Source organism: Varanus komodoensis, unplaced genomic scaffold (genome assembly GCF_004798865.1).
Source record: "Varanus komodoensis strain SLA01 unplaced genomic scaffold, ASM479886v1 scaffold13_3, whole genome shotgun sequence".
NCBI classification, from domain to species: domain Eukaryota; kingdom Metazoa; phylum Chordata; class Lepidosauria; order Squamata; family Varanidae; genus Varanus; species Varanus komodoensis.
The window spans coordinates 14,184,065-14,207,547 of NW_025335409.1; the positions used below are offsets into that span (position 1 = coordinate 14,184,065).

General features: G+C 40.3%; 1 protein-coding gene across 1 annotated transcript; it reads left to right on the forward strand.

Moving 5' to 3' along the window:
- The first annotated feature begins 3,010 nt into the window (after nucleotides 1-3,010).
- Nucleotides 3,011-22,189, forward strand: CDHR3 (cadherin related family member 3). The gene is made up of 11 exons (XM_044423271.1): nucleotides 3,011-3,046; nucleotides 3,629-3,722; nucleotides 3,829-3,927; nucleotides 8,817-9,025; nucleotides 11,663-11,834; nucleotides 13,142-13,386; nucleotides 14,275-14,456; nucleotides 16,577-16,590; nucleotides 18,160-18,191; nucleotides 20,955-21,003; nucleotides 21,819-22,189. Exons 1-11 carry the CDS (start codon nucleotides 3,011-3,013, stop codon nucleotides 22,187-22,189), a joined length of 1,503 nt encoding a protein of 500 aa, XP_044279206.1.
- The last annotated feature ends 1,294 nt before the right edge of the window (nucleotides 22,190-23,483 follow it).

Consider the following 23,483-nt stretch of genomic DNA (forward strand, 5'->3'; position numbering starts at 1 on the left):
GCTTCTTCAGTTATCCAGACCAGGGATTGTCATTTCACCTTGATGGGTGTAGAAACACCATAGAGCAGTGATGATGAACCTTTTAGAGAATGAGTGTCCAAACTGCAACCCAAAACGCATGTATTTATCGCAAAGTGCCAACACTGCAGATTCAAATATGCCAGGGGGACAGCACAACATTACAAGAATCTCAGTCTCTAAATTAGAACATCTCTTTGCTAAATCTTAGATATTTAGTTTCAATTTTTCATAAGAAAACTCAAAGCTAAAACCTTGTGTTAATAAAAACGAATGTATTAAAACTCACAGCCAGTCCAAGCAAATATATATGTATCCTTGGCAGTGCACTGACCAGGCATGCGAAAGCTCAGGTGAGTTGCAGCTAATGAGTCACGGCTCATGACATCATCGCCTGCTGCTGCTACTCCTTTCTAAGCAAGCGCATGGCCCCTATGTACACTGTTATCCAATGCTCGGCTGCTGGGACGATGCCAGGGCGACTTGGCTCACGTGCCGACAGAGAGGGCTCTGTGTGCCCGCTGTGGCACGCGTGCTATAGGTTTGCCACCACTGCCATAGATTCTCCTGGCAAATGTAATCATACAAGTGGCCACTGCTATCTTTCAATCTCTGCTGACCTCAGCAATCTAGCAACAGGCATGTCACAGCTCGTTTATTCCCAGTAGCAGAGCAACATGTCTGTCTCTCTGTTTACTTTTGGAAACAGGGAGGCAGCATGAGAAATGCACAGAGGGAGAAGGGGGAATCATGCAAAACTGTTTAATTTAATAAGCATCTCAGTGGGATTGAAGCAGCTGAAAAGTGATGCAGGCATGCAGGTACACTTGGGAGGGGGAACCTGCTACTTGACTGAGTGAACCAATCAGGGAAAGGCTACTGCAGCCCCCAGGTAAGAAAAGGGAAAAGGCAGGGATTTTGCTTACAGGGTCAAGCCTGGGAGGACAGAGCAGGGAATGCAGAAACAGCACTGCCTGGGTAACCACATGATTGTCTGACTGGTAAGTTTGGCCAAAAATCTGCATACAGTGGAAACAGGGTAGGGTTGTTTGCCATATTGTGTGCACCAGTCCATATTTGTCTTTGTGAAACAATTTGATAAGGCCAGTTGCTCTTCCAAAACAGGCATGAATCAATTGCCTTTTAGTGCAGATTGTTGCATGAATGAATTACAAAAAAAGATGCCTAAATATTCAAAGAAGGTTTTCAGGAGGAGGAGGTGTGTTAGGGTACCAGTTTTTTTCCACTTGCAGAAAAGCCCCTGATAAGAGATAGCACGGAAAGCCTAATACATCTTGAGATACCAAGTTTGAAGTGAAAACTCACATACTCGTCTAGGAGATACAAAGTTCTAATCATTGACTAGTTTCAAGATGATAGCTGAATTGCTCCAATCTGCAATATTGCATGAACATGGTGGTATTGTCACACTTTTCCCTTGTGCCAAAAGCTGTATGGGGATTCCCAGCAAGTGACCATTCAGAAATTTCCTTCAGATTCAATCAGCAACTCTAGAGGTGAAGATGACGATACTATAAAAAATTTCTAATGATAACTTTAATGTTAAAGCACGATTGTTTGGTAGAATGTGGTTCCTTGGGGACTAATAGCTAATCAGCAGTATTTTGAATTTTGCCTGGAAATAGGCTAGCAATTAGTGTAGTTATGTGAAAAGTGGTCATGTGTTCACCATAAGGCCAGCCTCAATAACCTATGAGTTGTATTTTCACTCACTGATATTTTCCAGATATCTTCAAAAGCAGCTCCACATAGAAAGCCTTCTGATATAATATGGAAGTTAGCAGGGCATGATCCTGAGGATATGAATAAATGGATACACATCCTTTTTTATTATCAGTCTGTCAGTGCTATAGCACCAACACTCTGAAACTTAGAATTCAGAAACTTGGCATGCATACTAAGAGGATCCTAGGAGTGGGCACCTCAGAGTTGTTCCGATTTTTGAATGCATTGCTTAATCTCAATGTATTAATGTAGCTGAATCCTGCAGGAGTATCTTTGGCCAGTAGAGCATAGTTCCCTAACAAGCATACAGCTTTGTTGTCCATACAATCTGAGCCGGGGGAGAGTAGTAAACTCATGGGCAGAGTGGTACTCTTGGTTCTCCCTTGTGCTGTGGGGAGGTCACTTCAGGGGAATGGAGTGGACACACCCATCCCACAGGGGACTGCAGGTGCACCATGACAGGGGTCATATATGGCTAGCCGCGCCAGCGGGCACAGCTTCACTTAGGTGGGGAGAGTTGTGCAGCTTGTTTGAAGGCAGCACTGATTCCAATTGAGATATTTTCTAACCCTGTTTCACAGTTTTAAGGTGAAATTCCAAATCCACCCATAGCACATAACAATAGTAAACAATATAGAGCTTTTATAAAATACAGCCAATACAAAGGTTACAACCCCTAATCAAATGAACCAAGTGGAGCTGAGAAAACATGCCTAGAATCAGCCTGGGATCCTTTATTCCAGCAACCTTTTTACCAGTTTGGCCTTTTCAGTGGTTGAACTGCTGCTTTGGGGTTTGCTTGTTTTCTGCTTTCTTTTTTTATTCTATTTCATTTATGGCTGTCAGCTGGTCACAAGCCATCTTCTGTATGCTGCTGAATCAAATTTAAATAAATAAATAGTAACTTAGGGGAAAATCTGTAGTCTCCCAACACTGGGGGGTGGAACACATAGAATTATTTGGAGCCCCAGCTCAAAGCTGGGACCCTGAAGACTGAGTGCCCCCCCCCCGCCCCAACACACACATTCTTGCCTGCAGTCAGAAAGAGTTGTGTTAGCTGCCCCCATCCCCAGGCTGCATATGCAAGGAGAGAAAAGGGGCATGGTAGATGTGGGGCAGGGACCAGAAGCAATGAGCTTTTGATGCCCCAGCCTCATTCTCTCCCCATTCCTGACACTTTTTTAGAAGTCTCATAAGATGTGATCCTACAGTCTCTTGGAGGGCATTCCAGAGGTCATAAGATAAAATGGGCAAAGAGGAAAGCGTACTGGTGGGAAAGGAGGTTTGTAAGTTTGCAAGTTTGTAAACTTGCAGGTTTGTCCTGTTGTTAGCACAGAAAGCTTTGCTGCTCTTCTTGCTCTGTTGTCTGTGCTCTGGTGGTGGAAACATCAAAAGGGACATGTTGTGGCACATTGTGAAAGGATAGTATATCAGCCCTTGAGCTGGTGTACTTATTTTGCCATCACCCATCTTCTGCTCTGTTGGCAAGATTTTGGCAGGGATTTGGATCTGCTGGTTCCAGGCTTGGAGTTTTCCTTCTTACCCCATATGATTTTCTTGTGCTATATAAGGGGCAACACAACAGCTCTCTAAACACCATAAGGACTGGCAGAGACATACGTTCTTAAATAAATTTTGTTTTGCACTTGAAATCGAATAACTTTGAGTAACCCATTTCTGTAGTGTATGAAGTAGCCGTTTATTTATTTATATATCTCTCAGTCGTTATAATTTCTATCTCATCTTTAAGGAGACAAATCCTTCCAAGGCAGTTTACAAGTAATATTAAGCAACAACAATAAAATCATGGTAAGCAACAAATGAACATAAACATTCAAATAAAATTATGTCAATTTGAATCCAGCTAATAGGAGATGTGGATCTTGAAAATGAAGGAGCAAAGAATGAATATATTCTGAATATTGTGGTACAAGATATTGCTTCTCCTTACTACACTAGCAAGTATCTCTTCTACTTTTTTCAGAGTTGTATTATTTTTTTGGTCCTTAAAATAAGATTTGCAATTTTGATTCATCATGTTTTCTTTAATTCCTATATTTACAGATAATATCTACATTTATATCAAAATACTACCAGTCAATGAATTTGCTCCAGTCTTCACTAGTTCTTCATATGTTTTTAATGTGTCGGAAATAAGAGCAGGTAAGTAATGATCCCTCTTTTAGCAATGTGCAAGGGTGTAGAATGTAAGCACTTATTGTTATGTGCTGCCAAGTCATCTCTGATGTCCTGTTTGTGACATCTCTGCTTAGCTGTTTTAAGTTCAAGGCTGTGCCTTCCTTTATGGAATCAATCCATCTCTTATTTGGTCTTCCATTTCATCTTCTGCCTTCGATTTTTCCTAGCATGACTGTCTTCTCCAGTGAGTCTAGCCTGCAGCCAAGACATTCTTCAGATGTCTTGGCTGCAGTCTCCCTTTAAATTGGTGACTGAGTCAAGGGATGCAAAATCTTTCACACTTTCAGTTTCTTCGTTGTTAACAATAAAGTCCTGTCATTCTTCTGTAGTCATGATTTTTGTTTTCTGAATGTTCAGTTGCAGTCCTGCTTTTGCACTTTCTTCTTTCACTTTCATCAGGAGTTGCTGCTTTCTGCCAGTAAGAATGTAAACATGCTCCAAGAGTACTGCTGACTGCACTGGACTGCATCAGTCCCTTATTCCAGAACATGTATTCTCCTTATGCTTAATGCTCACAAGCAGACATTACAGCAATCAAGGCTTTTTGGAGTGACTGGGGGTTCTGTGTCTTTATTGATAATGGCAGATATTATATAAGGGGAGATGCCATAGCTGCTTCTCCTGGTTCACAGTTTGTATGAATTATATATGGGTTTAACTAGTAGCCTTCATGGTTCTGATGGCTTGCTTTTCACCCCCACCCCCACTACTTTGCTCATTCTTTTCCTCATTGCTGCTTTTAATTTGCAAACTTGGAAAATAGTTGCAACACTGCTGTATGTATTAGAGTGCGGTAAATGAATTCAAGGCATCACAGGCGTCAGCTCATTCCACAAGCAGATCTTTCTTTTTTTTTTTTTAAGAAATTTTATTAAGATTTTAAAACTAATACTTCAAACATCAATCATCGCACACACCGGATTTACTGGGTCAACCCCCTACTACATATCTTTTAACATTCTATGATCATACTAAAATCCATTTATAATAACTTGAAAACATCTTTAGATCAGAACCAAGTCCCGTTTGTCCAGCCAAAAAATAATAATAATTCCAGATTTGATAGAAGTCACTATCTTCCTCTTGTTCATCAGTGAAATCAGTCTCATCATTTCTTGCAAAATCCTGTTTCTCTTGACCAATGTCAAAGGGAAGCATCTCCAAGTTAAATAAGATTGCAATATCGTCTTTCTTCTTCAGTGATAAGTTCGATCTAAACATTTCTGGACAATTCAAGATCTTTTCAATTTTCTAATAATAAATAACTTCCTCACTACCACAATTACAAGTAACATCAAAAATATCCATTTAACATCTCTACAATTATCTTAACTCCTCTACTTGGTGGTAACTAATACTTATAAATTGCTAATGTTTCATCTAACTTAAATACCATTTAATCAAATATGGTTAACTCCATATAAAAACCCAGCTGTTTACAGTCTTTAACATATATCACCAACAGCAATAGCTTAACCTTCCCATATCACATAAAAACTTGCCAACCCATTTGAATCATTGCTTTTTAAAATAATAAGTTCTCTTATTTTCAGTTACAGATACAGTCAGAAATATCCTTTTAACAATAATACCTTTTAGACAGAATTTCATTAAGCTAAGTTACAAATGTTTCACTAGCAATAATAGCTTAGCCTTCCTACGTCACATGTGAGCATACCTACCTATATGAATCACCACTTTTTGGAATAAAAAGAAAGAAAGTTCCCTTATTTTCCCTTTGCACCTCAGCCATATTTATTTTTTCTTTTTCTTTACCCCTCTACCAGACCTTTCTGGGTTTTTTTTCATTAAAACATCATAATATCTGTAATGGAGTCTTCCATTGCAGCCACATAAACAAAACCTCTCTTAAGTGATTAGCTAATTTCTCCTTCTCTAACATAACACGCAGATCCCATGAAAGCTTGCTTATTAAATTCACTGATTGTATTACATTAAGACGTCGTGGTGTCTGCAATAAATCATGTGTCTTGAGTTGTAACCAAGCTATCTTCTCCTTCTTCATCATAACATGCAGATCCCATGAAGATTTATTTATTGAATTCACTAGTTGTGTTAATTTTCCCATTATGCTTGTTGTCTTTCCAGTTTCAGATTTTCCTTCTGCTTGCTAGATATTTTGCATATTCTGTTCAGGTACAAATTGCTTGCCCAAAGCCTGATTAATGGAAATGTCTTATTTATCAAAGCCACTTTTTTGTTCAGTGAAAAAACCATCAAGTCGCTCTAAAGCAATCTTCTGTTTTATTATTATCTCCTGCTGAGATAGTTGCACAGCTGTTAAAGAAGTCTGTATTGCCAAAAGTGTCTTCTGTATTTCTTCCATAGTAGCAGTAATTACCAAGGTTTGGCAGGTGTCCAGAGGTCCCAGGAACAAAGAGAAAGATGGCCATTAGTTCTTGACAGTAGTCCAACGTAGACGCATACAAGAAGAATCCTATCATTCAATTCCACAGTAAAATATTTATTTTGATTTTTTGCCCTTGGAGAGATTAAGGAAGATAAATCTTTTCCTTACTCACAAAGAGCTCTGTCTCTTTCTTCTTATGTAATTCGCTGCTTTTCAACTCCGTGGGGGGGGGGGCAGATTCCTTTCCTCCTCCATCCGAAGGGCTTTTTCTTTTTCCTTTGTACCAATTAACAAGGAATGCAGCTTATTCCACAGGTATCATTACAAAAAAAGAAACAAAAATCATTCCCAATAAATCCGATGCGCTTATAATAGCTAAAACTAAACTAAAAAAAACCAATATGTTGAGAGCTGGTAGAGGGCTTCCTCCCTCCTGTGCTACCCGGCTGAGAAAAGCTTGATTTCCTCCCAGTGAATGTGGGAGATTCGCCAAGCAATCTATCTTAGCCCCGACAGGGCTTAGATTGAGCCCCCATGGCCCACCACTGGGCAGTTACCAGCGTGATAACGGAGGTTCGTTAATGATGTCTGTATTGGTCCGACGCCATACCAGAAGTCCCACAAGCAGATCTTTCAAGTTGAAGCTCCATCACATCGCACAACCATTTAAAAAAGTGTCTACTTCATCTGTGTACAAAAGCAGCAAAACATCCTTTATCAGTCTCACTACAAATGAGAGATTGTATGTAACTTTACAGTGCATCCCTATGCATATTTATTCAGAATTAAGTCCTACTGTATTCTCTGGGACTTATTCCTATGCAAGTGCCTTTGGACTGCAGCCCCAGAAAGATCTGTTTCAAAAGATGAAAAATTGAGGAAAAGGATGGAGGCATGAATCCAAAATAACAGAAGTTTCTGTAGCATGATTAGATCTGTATGAAACTCCAATTGTGTTGCTTTGCTCCTGGATACAGAGTAATGAATGGAATTAAGTTATTTTGAAAAAAAAATCATAGAATAGTAGAATTTGAAGAAGCCAGTAACGCCATCAGGTCCAACCTTCTGCTCATTGCAGGAGTCCAAGCTAAAGTATCCCTAACACATGGGTCTGCAGCTGCATCTTGATTGCCTCCAGTGTGAGAGAGCCCACGACCTCCCCAGGTAACGGGTTTCATTGTCATATTGCTCTAATAGTCAGGGATTTTTTCCTTAGGGTCAGCCAGAATCTGGCTTCCTGTAACTTGAGCCCATAATTCCGAGTCATGTGCTCAGGAATGAAAGAAGAGATCTTGACCTTCCTATGTGTGACAGTGTTTCAACTATTTGATAAGTGCTATCATATCTCCACTCAGTCCTCTCTTCTCAAGGCTAAATGTGCTCAGTTCTTTCAGTTGCTTCTCATATGGCTTGATCATCTTTGTTAACCCTCTCTGAAACATTTCCAGTCTGTCTGCATCTTTCTTGAACTGTGGTGCCTAGAACTGGACTTAGTACTCAAGATGAGGCCTAACCATTGCTGAGTAGAGGGGAACTAATACTTCACATGATTTTGAAGTGATACTTCTATTAATAGGATTTTTTTCAGCCACATCACATTTTTTATTCATGTTCAGTTAGTGATCTACACTTGTAGAATTGTTGAGCCAAGTATCCCCCATCTTGAAACTATGCATTGCGTTTCTTTTTCCTAGGAGCAGAACTTGGCATTTGTCCCTATTAAATTTCATTCAATTGTTTTCAGCCCAGTTCTAATAATTCTCTTTTTTGAAGGGTGGAAAGAAGGCTCACAAAATAAATGCTGGGACACAATTGATGCTCTTTTGACTTAGAGTCCTTTCATAAATTAATACCACTCAAGAATCATTGGCAGGACCAGTCAGGTTATTTTGCTGCCTAATAGCTACTGGAACTTTAAGTCAAGACTAGCCACATTATTTTGGCACCTGAGGGAGTAAACCCAGCTTCCTTTCCCTGATTATACAACCATAAAAGAATCAATCGAGAATTTGTTGCTGTTTCATGTGGCCCAAAAGCACCATGCCTCCTTCTTACTAATATTAGGGCCAGTCCTGAGCATAGGTAAATCAAGGTCCCAACCTTACCCCTTTGTTCTTGCTATATATCACATCAGCCAGGGAAAGTGCAGAAATGGCCCAAAGAAGGAGAGGTTAGCCTTCCAAAGAGACATGTAGCCGATCAGAGTCCTGGATCATGCAATTCCTCTGCTTAAAAGAGCAAGGAAAGATCACATCACCTGGATCACTACATGAGTGACTGTTCTTGCGGAGATCCTGGGTCAGCCATGTGATTGCAGCAAAGCATCCAGTCTGGGCCACTTCCGTTTAGACTGAAGAATCTGTATATGAAGATTTGATATGGAAACTGTTTGTGCAATCTTGAGATTCCTTACCCTGTAATACTGATTTGTTTTGTTTGCTAAAATGTGTTTGTACTTGTTTCAAATCCTGCTTTATTTCAGCTGGATCCGAAATTGAACAAGTGAAAGCTAGTGACAAAGATGTTCCACCTATTGCAATATCATATTCGATCTTTGACTTCCTAGAAACATTTTGGATTGATCCTAAAATGGGCAACATTAAACTTTTGACTAGATTAGACTATGAAACAAATCGAAAGTACTCTTTCATAGTGTGGGCGTCTGATGGGCTCAGAAACTCTAATGCATCTGTGAGTAAAATTTAACATTTAAGCAGCTATGAACATCTCTAATATATGCACTTGTGTTTTCTAATGTTAAAAATAGTGGACTTGGCTCACATTTCAAGCATGCCAATAGTACATGCATGGGCCTTCCTAACTAGGAGAACTCATTTCTGAGCTCCCACTAACCAGTTCTAATGTTGTCTTCCCTTCTAATGGCCTGGGGTTTTAATCGAATGGGGAAAAGAGAAGCCCTCCCCGACCCCAGTGCATGCTGGAACTGAGAAGTGTTGGGAAGTTTGAGAAGACTCCTGTAAGGGATACAGCATCCTTGAACCCATATGAATACAGAGCGTCTGCCATATCCCCTCTGCTACATGCCTGTGGTTCCCCTCCCCTGCCCATATGACAAGATGTCCATGATCACCTCTTAGACTCTACAACTATAAAAATGGCAAATCTGGGCAGACTGATTGTGTGGCAGCATGAGGCCTATCTTCACTCAGATCTGCTCATAAGGACAAGACTGGACTTTAAGTGCTTCCTGAATTAGAGGCTCCACTGATGTGATGTGTGGCTGCAAGGCATATCCACCCTTCCCCAGCCTGACACCTAGCAGATATTTTTGGATTGCAAGTACAGCATTCTTGACCATTGGCCAAGCTGGTTGGGATTGATGGGTTGAAGTCCAAAGCATCTGGATGGCACCAGGCTGATGAAGGGCAATTTACTTTAAAAATCCTCTGCTGCTGCCCTGGCTGGGGTTGGGGAAACACTTGTCCTACCCAGCTTCTTGTGCAAAACTTATGTGATATTTCAGCAAATGTCTTCATCTCTGGTTCTATCACTAGTCTTACTTCCTAGCTGGGTGGCTCCCTCATTTTCCGACAGGTCTGTAACTCCAGGCCCAGAAAGTTCTGTGTCTGGAGGAATGGTACATTCCGGTCTAAATTAACCATCTACAGGAATAGAGAAATCACTAATAACCCTATTAAGATTTCTTAGGAGAAGCCTGTACTGCTATTACATCTCATAACTGGCTCCAATAAAAGGCAGAATTTTCATAATATAAACCAGGAGAGATGTGTCACCAAGGATATGGACAGAAATATGAGGGAGGGTATGCAGCTGAGTGTATCCTCCACCTTTGTATCTAAATATGAATAGAAGGAATGGCTTGCTTGAAGTTGTGGGGCTTGAAAAAATGGTTCCCAACAGGGTCCCAACATCCCTCAGTAGGGATATATTCATAAAGCTTTGAAGACAGTCTGGAATGAGTGGAGTTAGGAAGTGTGAGTACAGGTGAGGTCACTGGAGGTAAGAAGTAGGTGTGAGGCAGGTGTGAGTGCGCAGCTATTTATTTATTTAGAATTTTTGTATGCTGTCCCATCGCATGAGCCTTGGGACGGCTTACATACAATATATAAACCCGAGGAAGCACAAGCTGTGGTAAGATCAGCATTAGAAAACGGACCATGAAACACAGGTTGGAGTTAGTGTCATGGTGTATTAAAGGCAGTGACTGCAAGTGAATCACCATACAAAGAGCACAAACTGCGTATAATGTTGGAGACGAGGGGGGCATACAGGAATGAAATCAACATAAACCATTCCCAAAGAAGCCAGACTAGGTTGCAATTTTCTGTGTTCTTTACAGGTGTTAGGGAGCAAAACAGGAAGTCACAGGGCACTTCTTCCATATGAGTATTGATCAGATGCATTCACTAACAGCCACAACAATCCTGGCCTTTTGTGACCAAGCACTGAATACTCTTTAAAAATAAAAAATAGTTCTGGAATGCTTCAAGCCAGAAACAAACTGCTGGTTTAAGAATGATTTAGAATAATTGTTCTGTCATCTGATATGCATTATAAAGGATATTTATTTAAGCATATATATTATTCATTTCAACATAAAAAGCAACTGTAATGATAGGATATGTAATCTACTTTAAAAGTAATTACAAACTCATATGTCAGTGGTACAGCATATAAAAAGCTCCATGTTTTATTACTTCAAATACATATTTTCATCTTCAAATAAATATTTCAAGTTTATTTCTGTTAGACCAGAAAACTACATTGGACTGTTTTCATCTAGAAGGACTATTGCTTTGCAGTGTAAAACAGTTCTTCTTTTTAAAAATTAACAGCAACTGGTTTACAAGATTTTAAAACTTTAAAACATACAAATAAGACTGGCAGAGCTAGTCCTTTATTCCTGCTCAACTATTCGTCTTGAAAGGTGGAGGGCTGGGTGGATCAATCCCTGACAATGGTTAGAAAAGGTAACCTTCTGGTTTGATCAGTGATCAAACTATGGAATTCACTACCACAAGATGTGGTGATGGCCACCGGTGTAAATGGCAATCAGTATAAAAGGGAATTAAGCAAATTCATAGAAGACAAAATTACCAAAGGCTGCTAGGCTTGGTGGCTACATATTACCTCCAGTATTGGAAGTAGTATGTCTGTGAAAACCAGTTGGTGGGGAGCACAAACAGGAGGGTGTTCCTGTACTCCAATCCTGCTTGTGGGTTCCCACGGGGGGCTAGTTGGTACACTAGGTACACAGCAGGCTGAACTAGGTGATCGTTGCGTCTGATCCAGCATGGCTGTTCTTGTCTCATGGAGGTTAACTGAAAGAAGTGTTCTTCTTTTTAGATAACAGTGAATGTTCTTGAAGCAAATGATGAACCACCAATTTGTTCACCCAATTCATATTTGTTGGAGGTTCCAGTGGACCTAAGGAGTGGCACCAACATTGCAGGTTTTAGTATTTCATGTACAGACAGGGATTCAAGTCCTCGATCATTCCGATACTCTATTAACTCAGGTACTTGACTTTTGGGTTCTCTTATTGGCTACTGGTACAGTGATGGTTCCTAGTAGCATGGTTGAATGTCACTAGCGATTGACTAGTCTTCAGTGGAAACATATGAGGTTAGATCCAGATTTTGGCAGTTGGGCTGCCAGAAGTGAACTGCTTCCGCCTGTCCTTTTCCCTCCCACCCACCCCACACACAGCAGTGCATCAAGGGCCTGAAAATTCTGCATGAATGGGGTGAAGGAAGGCCTGCTGAATGAGGTGAGGTGTTTGGAGGAAATCTCTCCAAATATCAGGTAGTTGTGCCTTCTGTTTATGGAAAGCAGATCCTGGATCTAGTCCATGATTTATGACTTCTCTTGTGTAGATTAATCAACCCCTTGATTCCAGTATATGACTCTGAGGCAACAGGTTGCAAACTGTGTTTTAGCACAGTGGAGTATTGGGCACATACTTGTGGTCATCTGTGGAAGCAGAAAAGGTCAAACAGGTCTGGCTGGCAGATCACATAGGCTGAGAGTTTATCCTAAAACCTTGTCCCACACACTGGGCTTGCCCCATTACAAAGGGGCTAGTGTCAAGGTCTGATCCTTGTTAGTTGGCTTGAATGATGTTTGAGTTGTCTGTTGTTTTACTCTCCCACAATGGCTTTGCTTAGTGCACAATGACAGAACCGTAGGCCATCAGCTGTATATGCAGCAAGGAGCTGCAAACAAGATTGACTTCCTGGCATGTGTACCCATGTGGTACACCCACATTTGTATGGATGCATTTGTTACATATATACATTGCATTTTGTATGTACAAATAAAACCTTTCAGGAATGTGTGAAACAGCGTTATGTATTAAAATAACAGAGCCATCACAAATAAAATCCCGTCAGGAATGACCTGACCTCAGCATAGCATGCCTAGGATCCTTGTGGGTACCTATTCTAGAAGGGCCAGCCCTGTGTGTTTTGTGTAAATCTGTGGAATGTTACCTCACTGGACTGTTTACTTTGCTATTAAAAGTAGGTGTGCAATAGTTTTGGTAAAGCTATACAGTAGGAATCACATTTAGAACCATATGACCGTAGTTATCATGTCAGTGATATGATTCTGTAATGACCACGTTGTCTGAAAGTCCCATCCTGCACCAGCCATATGGGTTAGGGCACTCTTAACCCTGTACAAGCAATGCATGTGAATGGTGAGCAAAACTCTTGTGTTGAATGGATTGTGTCACTAATCATGCATGCCAGCAAAAGAAGTCAGACCTTGTCTTCATTCCCTATGTATTTTTATCTGTGGTTTTGTCTTTGGTTCCACTTTTAGGAAATGTGAATAACCATTTCACCTTTTCACCAAGTGCTGGCTCTAACATCTCAAAATTGATACTTGCATCCCCATTTGACTTTGAGGGAGGCCTGGACAGCCTTTGGGAATACAGACTATTAGTCTTCGTAACAGATGATAATTTATTATCGAGCACCAGCAGAACCGCAGCCCTCATCCAAACGGGCACAGTGACATTAACTATCAAAATCATTCCAAACCCAACCACCGTGGTCCCTACAACAGTAAGTCAGAGGATGCGAAATATTAAATGCAGAATAATGTTTATATGGCATTGGAGACACAACTAGATTAATGCAAGCATTCCAGCTTCTATAATCACTTGCTGCAAAGTAAATGGAATTTCAGTGGATAGTTGCTTTATACATTACATATTTTTAAAAATATTTTCTGCGTAGGAAGAAAATAAATAAATGATCACATGTGAGAAATAGAAACCAGTGTAGTTTAATAGTTCAAGTACCACACTGGAACTCAGGAGATCCAAATACTAAGTCCCCATTTGGAAACTTTGGACCAATTATGGACTGTCAGTTGAACTTACTTCACAGCGTTGTTATGAGAATAAGAGGGAGAGAAGGAAGGGGATTATGCCCTAGGTCCTGTGTAGGATAGGAGTACAGGACATAAATACAAATGAATGTCATCAGTGCAGCCACTATGGTCAATGTTCAGTAAAAATGAGATCCACAGTCCAAAACCTCCAGAAGGCTCCAGGTTGGGAATCGCTGGTATATACTAAGAATGAACAACCAGAAGACCTCGGTGAAATCTGCCCCCCCCCCCCCAAATACCACCAGTTGGTCCCCTCCAGTGGCTAGTTTAGAGACAAACACAGTTTGTGAAAGGAATGGTGGCTGTTATGATATTTCCACATCTTCCTTGTAAAATGAATTGCTGACCAAGAATGTAGAGTTACTTCTATTCTCTGGGAAGCTCACAATATGTGATAGGTGTTGAACTGAGGGAAACTACTTTTCTAAACATGTGCTAACAGAATAAAAGACACCTGAAATATAGTTGCCACGGGAAGATCTAAGTTTCTATTATTAGGAGCATGTTTCTGGAACCATGGTAATTAAGAAACTTCTTTTTCAAATTTATTTTACAAGCTTGGCATTACCTTTGTGACCAGTAGAGAAAATGTTTATTCTGTATCAGCTTGGTATGTTCCATTCATCATCGCCCTTGGCAGTTTCCTGCTTCTTGGAATCCTTGGGTTTCTCACCTTTTTGCTGGCAAAATACATCCGTACCCACTGTCAGTCAAAACCCAAAGCTGATAAAAAACCACTGTAAGTATCTGAAAGGAAACCATACCCTTTGTATCATTATTATTATTATTATTATTATTATAACATTTCTATGCCGCCCCTTGCCGAAACCTCGGGGCGGCTTACAACATGATAAAATACATTGAAATACAATAGTACATAATAAATTACCATTAAATATAACAATACAAAAAATACATTGATTTACAAATACAAAATTAAAATTATCAGTATAAAATAAAAATATAGGAGGAGAAAGAGAAGGAAGAAGAAGTTGCCCAGGCCAGATCATATGTTTTAACAATTGAAATGATGTTTAAATAAAAAGGTCTTTACCTGGCGCCGAAAAACCAGTAACGACGGTGCCAGGCGGACCTCTTTGGGGAGTGAATTCCATAGGTTGGGCGCCACCGCAGAGAAAGCCCTCCTCCGGGTACTTACTCTCCTAATTTCTTTCATGGAGGGTTCCCGGAGAAGGGACTCTCCCGCAGATCTCAAAGGGCGGTCGGGCATATACGGACGTATCATGTCTTTCTACTGTTTTTTTTTTTTTTTGGCGAATATTGCAGTCCAGGGATCCCAAACTTTTTGAACCTATGGGCACTTTTGGGAATTTGAGAAACCATGTGGGCACCCCAACAAAATGCCTAATCAGCAGATTACCACTGTCACATCTAAGAATTTTAGGCTGCCTCTTATTCAGCAAAACCTTTTATTTTAGTACTATTGGCCACTAAAACATCTCTTTAATGAGAGATTACCTAATTCATGTAATTGCTGAGAGTGCAATACTGCTAATGTTTCTTTTAGACATATTCACTCTTTTTAAATTATTTACCTGCTCCACAGAAATTAACAAATGGAAAGCATTAATGGATTCTTCGCCCCCTTTTGTTACCTAAAAATCTGGCAACACACCACTGAAAGGATAAACACTCCTCTATAATGCAGTAGACTAAGGACCTTTACAGGGCTGAATTGGTGGCATTCTGATGTGTACTTATTCCGATACATTATTACATCTCCAAGTTATGAATGCCCAAGTTATGAACATCCATTCTTACAAACTGCCATAAAGCCTATTAATTAAAAAAATGAATTAAGGACAAACAGTTCATAGTAATGATCACAGGAACTTTTTTATGCTTATGAAAATGTTCCATGACATAGGTTGCTTGTTTCAAGTCACATGCAGTCAGCATTGCCTTTTGTACTATTGTGTTTAAGATGTTTTAGAGTATATAGAAATATTCTTAAGTGTTTTATATGCATAGAAAGGTAAAATATACATCTATAATTAATCATTTGTCTTACTCATGCTAAATACAACCCATGCGTACATAATCTGACTTACATACAAATTTGAGTCAAAGACATTCTCAGGAACAGAACTTGTTTGTTACCTGGGGACTGCCTGTATTTGATCCACTTTTGCTGAAGTCTATGGATAATTGATAGTAAGTGGTGCACATCTGACAGAATGCCATGTACATATATTTTAGAACAGGTATTTGTTAATTAAAAATTGGAAGTATGTGGGCACTGCATGGGGACTTCATGAGGCACCACCTGGGGACTCCTTTGCAAGGGCTGCTGAAGGTGTCTGTGACACTTAAGCAACCCTGCTCTAGGCAGAACACCAAATCAAAGTAGTCTTGCTTGAATTTTCCTACCAGTGATATATTTGGCTTGAGTGCTAGAAATATCTAATATCTCAGGAAAAGGAAAAAACCTACCTTGAGAGAATAGTTTTGAATCCTGTGCAACAAGTGTACTACAACTAGGCAAGTGGCATTCCTGTTGAATTGCATGGCAAATTTTTAAAATGTAGAAATAAACTATAGATATAGGTCAAAGTATATTTCATTTCCTGGTATAATGCTTTCTTTTCGGAAAATACAACTACTGCAAACTTATACTATGCATAGCAATACCTAGAGACACATATGCCAAAGCAACAATTGCAACAATTGTTATAATTGTTGCTTCCATTTCCATTCTTAGCATAAGAAAAATGATTATTCTGCAAAACGTAGACTCGCATTCTTCATCATAGGATCCTAGTATTATCTATGTATTGTTCTGGAAAAATTGTACTCTAACAGATTAATAATGTTAATATTTTTAATTCTTTATGACAGGATAGAAGTGCCAGGTATGTATTTTCCTTGCTTTTATTATTCCTAGAAAATTGTCTGAATGATGGTATGTATCTCATTGTTGTTGAGATAATGTTTTTTAATTGTGTGTGTGCATGTGTGCATGCATTTCAGATGTAGTCTAGCCCAAAGAGGCATGTTCTAAAATCTCATGAAGATCATACATAGAGGACTGGACTGAACATACTCTACGTTAGAATGAAATAATCTAATCAGGGTTTTATATGTTCTAGTCAACAGTTTTGATACTCTCCAGTGTTGTCAATTTATGCTCTAACACATGTGCTCATAGGTGTTACCAGTTACTGGATCAAGAAAAAATGGATGTGCATCTGAATATTCATTTTCATTCAAAACCAAATGTGAATTCCATTTAGGGACATGACATTGCTTTCAATTGGATGTATAAACTTTATTTTATTTTCATTTATTAACATATTTATAGCTCATGTTACCCAAGCTGAAGTAGTCTCCTCTAAGGTGGCTTAGAACATGAACATATAAACATCGTTTCTTTGCCTCATTTCTTCTTGGAATTGGCACACTGAGCCTCTTGTATTTGAGCTGACAAACTCCCCAGCACGCCCCACCTACTGCTACTGATGAGTGCAAAGCTGCTTAGCTCCTGTGCACCTTTGTGGTCATCAGGCAGAGTGGGGCATGGCAGGGCAAGCTCTTGCAAGGTTGCTAGCCTGGTCCACTCTCTTCCTGAGCCTCAGGAAGAGACCGAGACAAGATGGTGGCCTTGGGAGAGCTTGCCACCATCTTGGCTGTCCCATCACTGGAATCCAGACTGCCCAGAGGGGCAAGAGGGCTGCAGAACAAGACCTCGGAGGCTACAAAGAGCCCACGTGTTGGACCACTCCACCTTAGGGTTTTGGAAAATACACAACAGAGGAGATGTTCCATTAAGTAAGAACTAAGGTCGCACAGTCTCTATAACCAGGAGCAATTATGGAAGTTACTGCTACATTCTACACCACCTGAAGTTTCCAAATAACAATTCAAAAGCAAGAAAGCACATATGGCCTGTCTTGATGCATGAATTCAGTGACTGGGTCCCCCAACAATTTTTTTCCCCCATTCCACTCAAATTCAGCCATCTGCAGACAAGTCAATCATGAATCTCCTATCTCATATTAGTTTGGCCTCAGGAATGTATTTTGTAAGTTTCACAATGGGTAAAAATGGCTACCAAGCAACTGTGCATCTCCTGTAAAATCTCTGTTATTTGCTTGCAGGCCTAGGTATCAAAGGAAATCATGAGCTCAAATTATTTTCTTATTACTCCTTTCCAGTATTAAACAATAAGACTAGGGGTGAAATTCTGTGCACGTTTAGACTGAGAAAGTCCTACAACTCCCAGCATGGCTGACCATGGCATGCTGGGAGTCACAGAACTTTTCTTGTCTGAACCATTATAGAATTTCAGTCTAAGTCCCATCAATTTCAATGTGTTGACCATTTTGTTCCTTAAAAATGTTTAATTTTTGTTGTATCACACCCATAGCAGAAATATTGATACAAGTTAGGAAAAGAATAAAGTTACACTTTTTTTCCTACAGAAAAGAAGAAGGCTAAGAAAGAAGTAGTATGGGTAAGTACAGAATAAAATAAAAAACAAACAGAAATGTTGCCAACATAGGGTTACTTTTACCCAGTGCTTTTTTTGTAAGAAAAAAGGTGCTGAGACTCATGAACTTATTTACCTTTCTCACGTAGTCAATCACTGTACACACACCCACACATGTCAGTTGTGTAACGAAACATAATGGTCGCCACCCACAGTAAGCACTCAGCGCACGACCACACAACCAATCACAACCAGCACGGACAAAGTACGCATGCATCAGATTCCACACACAAGCAGCCCGCATGCACCGTTTTAATGACTTTGCCACCAACCTGCTACACTTGACAGGGCGATTCAAATCCATGTGGACCAAACATCAAATTTTCAAACGTTACTTTTAAAACTTGGAAAATCTGTCGAGAAAAGGTGCCGGAACTCTGTTCCGGTGCGTTCTATGACAAAAAAAGCACAGCTTTTACCCAGAGTTTTTACTCTGGTTACAATCCTACACCCAGATGCTATCCTTCCGTCCTTCCTAGTCTTAAAGCTGTTTTTTACCTTATACTCAGCTTCAAAAACACACTTTTCAGTTCTGTTAACAAAGTACATAGGCATTTGAATTAGTACTTCTCACTGTGAAGTACACAGAAACTAAAAGTTGATCACTTCCAAGTCACCAGGCCCTCAAATGGTTTACAGTTCAAACTCAGCATTATTCACAATTTGTCTGTGGGCGCATACGATTATTGGAGCCCCAGCTCCAAGGCCTTGCAATTTTGGAACTGGGACTGCAAAGGCAAAGCCATGCCCCTCAGACACAACTGGACCTGGGGAGGCAGAAAAGAAGTGGGCTGGGAAAAGGAGCAGGGTAGGAGCTGAAAGCCTACACAGATTTCTGCCAGTGTCCCTGCCTGCTTCCTACTCCTTCCCTGGTGCTTAATCTAGATCATGGGTCCTCTAACTACGGCCTGCGGGCCGGATGCGTCCCACCGTGCCCATTTATCTGGCCTGCCTCAGAGGTTTTGGACTCGCCGCACCTGTGCACAGTGAGGCAGCGGCTTGCTTGCGTGGAGATCGTTTTGGACTCGCTCGGAGAAAACAATCTCTGAGTGAGCAAACCCCTGCCAGCACCGCTTTGTCTGCCTACACCCACCGCTGGCACCTTTCAACTGCCCCCCTCTTGAAAAAGTTTGAGGACTCCTGATCTAGATGGTCAAAACCCAGGCAGCTAGATAAAGAGACTGCAGTCAGTGTGCCTCCGAATGCCTGAGATACATGCAAGCCTCTGAGGTTCATATGCATTTGAAGCAGGAGGGGGATCATTGGATTGGTCCTAAATGAATTAAGTGACACCTCTGAACCTAAGAAGAACCCTGCTAGATTCAGGCCTTCCATCTAACAACTCCTTTTCACCAGAAGAGGAAACCCCATTCAAGAGGGCTATGTCTTACACTCTAGGCGACATTTACTGTGGCTATTAAAGCTCCTTTGGTTTTTAAAAATGATAATTTGTAGGCATTGTTTGAACAGACTTCTGTGGGAAAAGGCCTAAACTTAAAATTTCTTGTTTTTAAACAACAACAACAGTAGAAAACTGGCTTCTACATTGCATAGGAACCTACCTGACCACATATCAAGTATCCTTCTTGCACAAAGGCCCAAATTCCCCCCATACCCCAAAAAAGCCCTTCCAGGTGGTTCTTGTTTTCCAGAACAGAAATCTCTTCAAGCTCTCAGTTCTTACTTTCCACTTCCAAAGTTGCCATAAAGGCCAGGATTGTTGTAAGCTACACCCCATCTCTCGGGTGTTCCTTTGCTTATGTGTGGTAATTGCCATGTTCCAAGTAACAAATATCTGCCCTTAGAGGTGTGCCAAGCCCATATGGCCTACCTTCGTGGAGGATCCACTTTTCCTATTAAGTTCCCTCCCCTCATTCTACAGTGTTAAAAATGATCTGACACCTTCTGAACATCATGGGTGATTCTTGCTCCTCAACAAAAAAATCCCAAGCTTCCTGTTTAAGACTGCCTGGAACAAGTTATTGAGAGAGGTTTTTTTTTTTTTTTTTAAATTGCTACCCAGTTTTCTCTTTCAGTCCTTATACCTCATCCCTAAGTCATTTCAGCAAAACTTCTCAATTTGGAATTCACTAACTCAAGAATCTTTCACCTGCACACCAGACCTCGATGTAATTTTGACCAAAGAGAGAGAAAAGAAGAGCAAGCTGAATTCACTTAACATCAGCGAGGTTGTTAGCTGTCCTAGGTGGAAAATTAACCTGCAACTCTGGGAGTATCTTTCAAGAACACGCCTTGCAATGCTCTGATCTTGCCTTTAAGATAGCTCAGCATCCTACCCACCCACATTTACCACCTTGTTAAATGTCCACTGTGGAAAATACACGAGGGTTATTTCTATTATTACAGACAGCTATTTGTTTCTAAATACAGAAATTGTAAGGTTTTTTTGACCTTTACAAATGCACACATGGTAAGAAAAACCTCTGGTTATTTTTGGCAAGAAACTCCCAGATCTGCCTTCCTTTACTTTGATTGCTTCATGATCACACATTGGAGGTATTATAATACTGGGCATGTTTACTCCTCCCCTGAAGATTCATCAGCAGTACCTCAAGAAGCAATGACTTTGTAACCCATTTTGATTACACTTGCATTGCTAGAATGCAATATGCAAGTAATAAAATTCTATTTCATTTCATGCAGATCAATCTTTCTGTGCCCTCTTTAACTAATGGCATTGATTTAATGTTTTGATTTTCTTCCTAGGAGCTGACCAACTTAAACCCTATTTTTGATGGGGAAGCAAGAGACCCAGGTATTGGTGCTATGAACTGGGGGAAGAGAAGGTTTTGGTTTGAAAGGAAAGAGGTTAAATTTAATTATAGTGGTACATTTACATTTCCAAGGCAAATATCAGTGGCATACATTTTAAAAAATAGGTAAGACATACCTCCGTATTAGCAAGAACATTAAAGGATTATCTGGCCATATGCAGCAGTGGTCTTTGACCACTGGTTAACAACTTTATGGACTTTTCTACATAAGGAAGTTAATCCATTAAATTCACATCTAGTTAGTTGCAGAACTGAGATCCAAACTCTACACAGAGTGCTTCCTTTCCTGCTTTGCAGCTACATAACCCATCCAGCCCAATGTAATCTATGTAACCTCTGAAAAGATGGATATGGATGTGCATTGCTCTCCCTTTCTTACTGAGGATAAGAATAAGTGTCTGTATACACTGGTAGGTATCCAGTGAGTAAGGTTTTGTTTTTGTTTTGCATGCTGTACCAGTCATGTAAGAATCTTTGGTGCATGCAACCATCTCTCAGCTTGGGAGCACTGGGGGCGCACATTATCTCATTTGTATCCCCATGTTCTAGCTAATCTGAGTGGGAGAAATTGGAATGGCAGAGTAGCTGTGATTTCTTGTGGCCAATACTGTTCTCTGATTAGTATTTATAGCTCTGGTACCTTTCTTGCTCACAGCTCAGGAAATTGGTGCAATTAAAAGGCCCTAATTCTGTAGCTAGCTAGAGAATTCCCATATTTCACAGCTAAGCGGACTAAAGGTAATCTTATCTCTTCATTTGTGAAAATGAATGGTCACAGTTTTGGTTTCTTTCTCAGTCACTGGCAAATTTTATGAATATAATTCAAAATCTGGAGCCCGAAGATGGAAAGACACAAATGTGCCTTCCACATTGGAAGCAAAGGACCCAGGTACACAAGAACTACCAGCAACAAGTGCTATGCACAGTGGTCAAGAGAATCTAAGCCAAACAGAAGCTGATATCAGTGGCAGAAAACTGGAAGAACAAAAGCACATGACACCAAAACCCTCAGAAAAGAAGGCAGAGACTCCTGACCAAAACAGCAACCTAAAGCTACAGAAGCCAAAAGAAGAGCCGCTGGGCACAGGGTCATCTTCAGCCATTCCCCCACGCAGGTCTCCAATCCCCTCCCCTAAAATATATCCCAAATACCAAAATCAGTCTTAAAAAAAGAAAGAAAACAAGAGAAACTTTACTGTTACTCAAAATAGGGATCAGTATCCAGGCTTAGTTTTACCATTCTGAATAAGCTACACAAGTGAGACACTGCTGAATAGCAGTTTCCCTTTGTAGTTGTTCTAATTGAAATAAAACATAGAGCAACTCCACCCATTCCAATGGCTTAAGAAGTACCACAGGGTCATGTTGACAGTATAATGTCCAACTTTATAATTCCCAATCTTTACTCCTAGATCATTTCCTAGATCTAGGAACGTAACCTCCTAGATCAGGTTGAAGACTACATATGACTTTCCTCTGGGAGAACAAGCTATATATTTCAGGGGAGATATCTGTCCATCTATATATCTATGGTTATTCATTATCTTTAACACAGGGCCATCTTGCTTCAAAAGTTAAGGAAGATATGTTTGGTGAACCTAGTTAGAGTTGCGTTTATCAAGACCCAATGTGCCCAAAATGAGCTAGTAGTCTTTTTATTGCTCCAGGCATTAAAATTCTGTAACCATGGCAATTTACAAGCCTCTTCCTCCAGAGATTTCCTACAGGGAGAGTAATTTACCACAAGAATTCTACAAAACATGCAGACACATCTCTCTGTTCATACAGCCTAAAGAAAATATAATTATTTATTTCTATAGCAAAAGTCACAATTGGCTTTCAAACATAAGCTTTTTTGTATTGGAGTAGAAACAATATGGTTTAGATCAAAAATTCACTATACAGCTTTTCATGTGAATCATGTCATAGTTGTGCTGGAAAAAAGAGAAGAGGAGGTAGATATGGAAAAGGGTTAGTGCAGGAACATTGTGGTGTTTGTGATGGTGGCACTTAGGAAGCAAACATCTGTGGATGCTGCATAGAAAATGTGCATGTCTGTAGCAGACAGGGCTGGGGAGAGTGAAGGGAAGAAGGCAGCTACTTGGGGTTGAGTTTGTCCAATTGTATGACTACCCAAATGGCACATGGACAAGTGTCAAGACATTTGACAAGGAGGGCTAGTATTTGATGTTTCCTCAATTATTAGAAGCTGTAGCTCAGTGGGCAGAACATATACTTTGAAGGTTCTGTCACTGGGTTTAAACTCCTCAAGCTAATGTTGCTCCTTCAGGAGCTGTGTTACCACTATGGACACTATCCCCCATAACTGTTTTTAAAAATGAATTTGGAGCTGAGGTAGCATGGGGCCACATGTGTCTGATGGGCCTTGTGTTGCTCACTGCTTGTTTAAAAGATCTCAGTAAGGTGTTGAGGCAACTTTTCCCTACATCTGATGTGAGAG

Bases quoted from the DNA above. Each gene is read 5' to 3' on its own strand.
- CDHR3 (XM_044423271.1), top strand. From the start codon at position 3,011: ATGGGCAAAGAGGAAAGCGTACTGGTGGGAAAGGAG. The intron at 13,387-14,274 runs GTAAGTCAGAGG...TTATTTTACAAG, and splicing joins CCACCGTGGTCCCTACAACA to CTTGGCATTACCTTTGTGAC. The intron at 21,004-21,818 runs GTATTGGTGCTA...TTTCTTTCTCAG, and splicing joins TGGGGAAGCAAGAGACCCAG to TCACTGGCAAATTTTATGAA.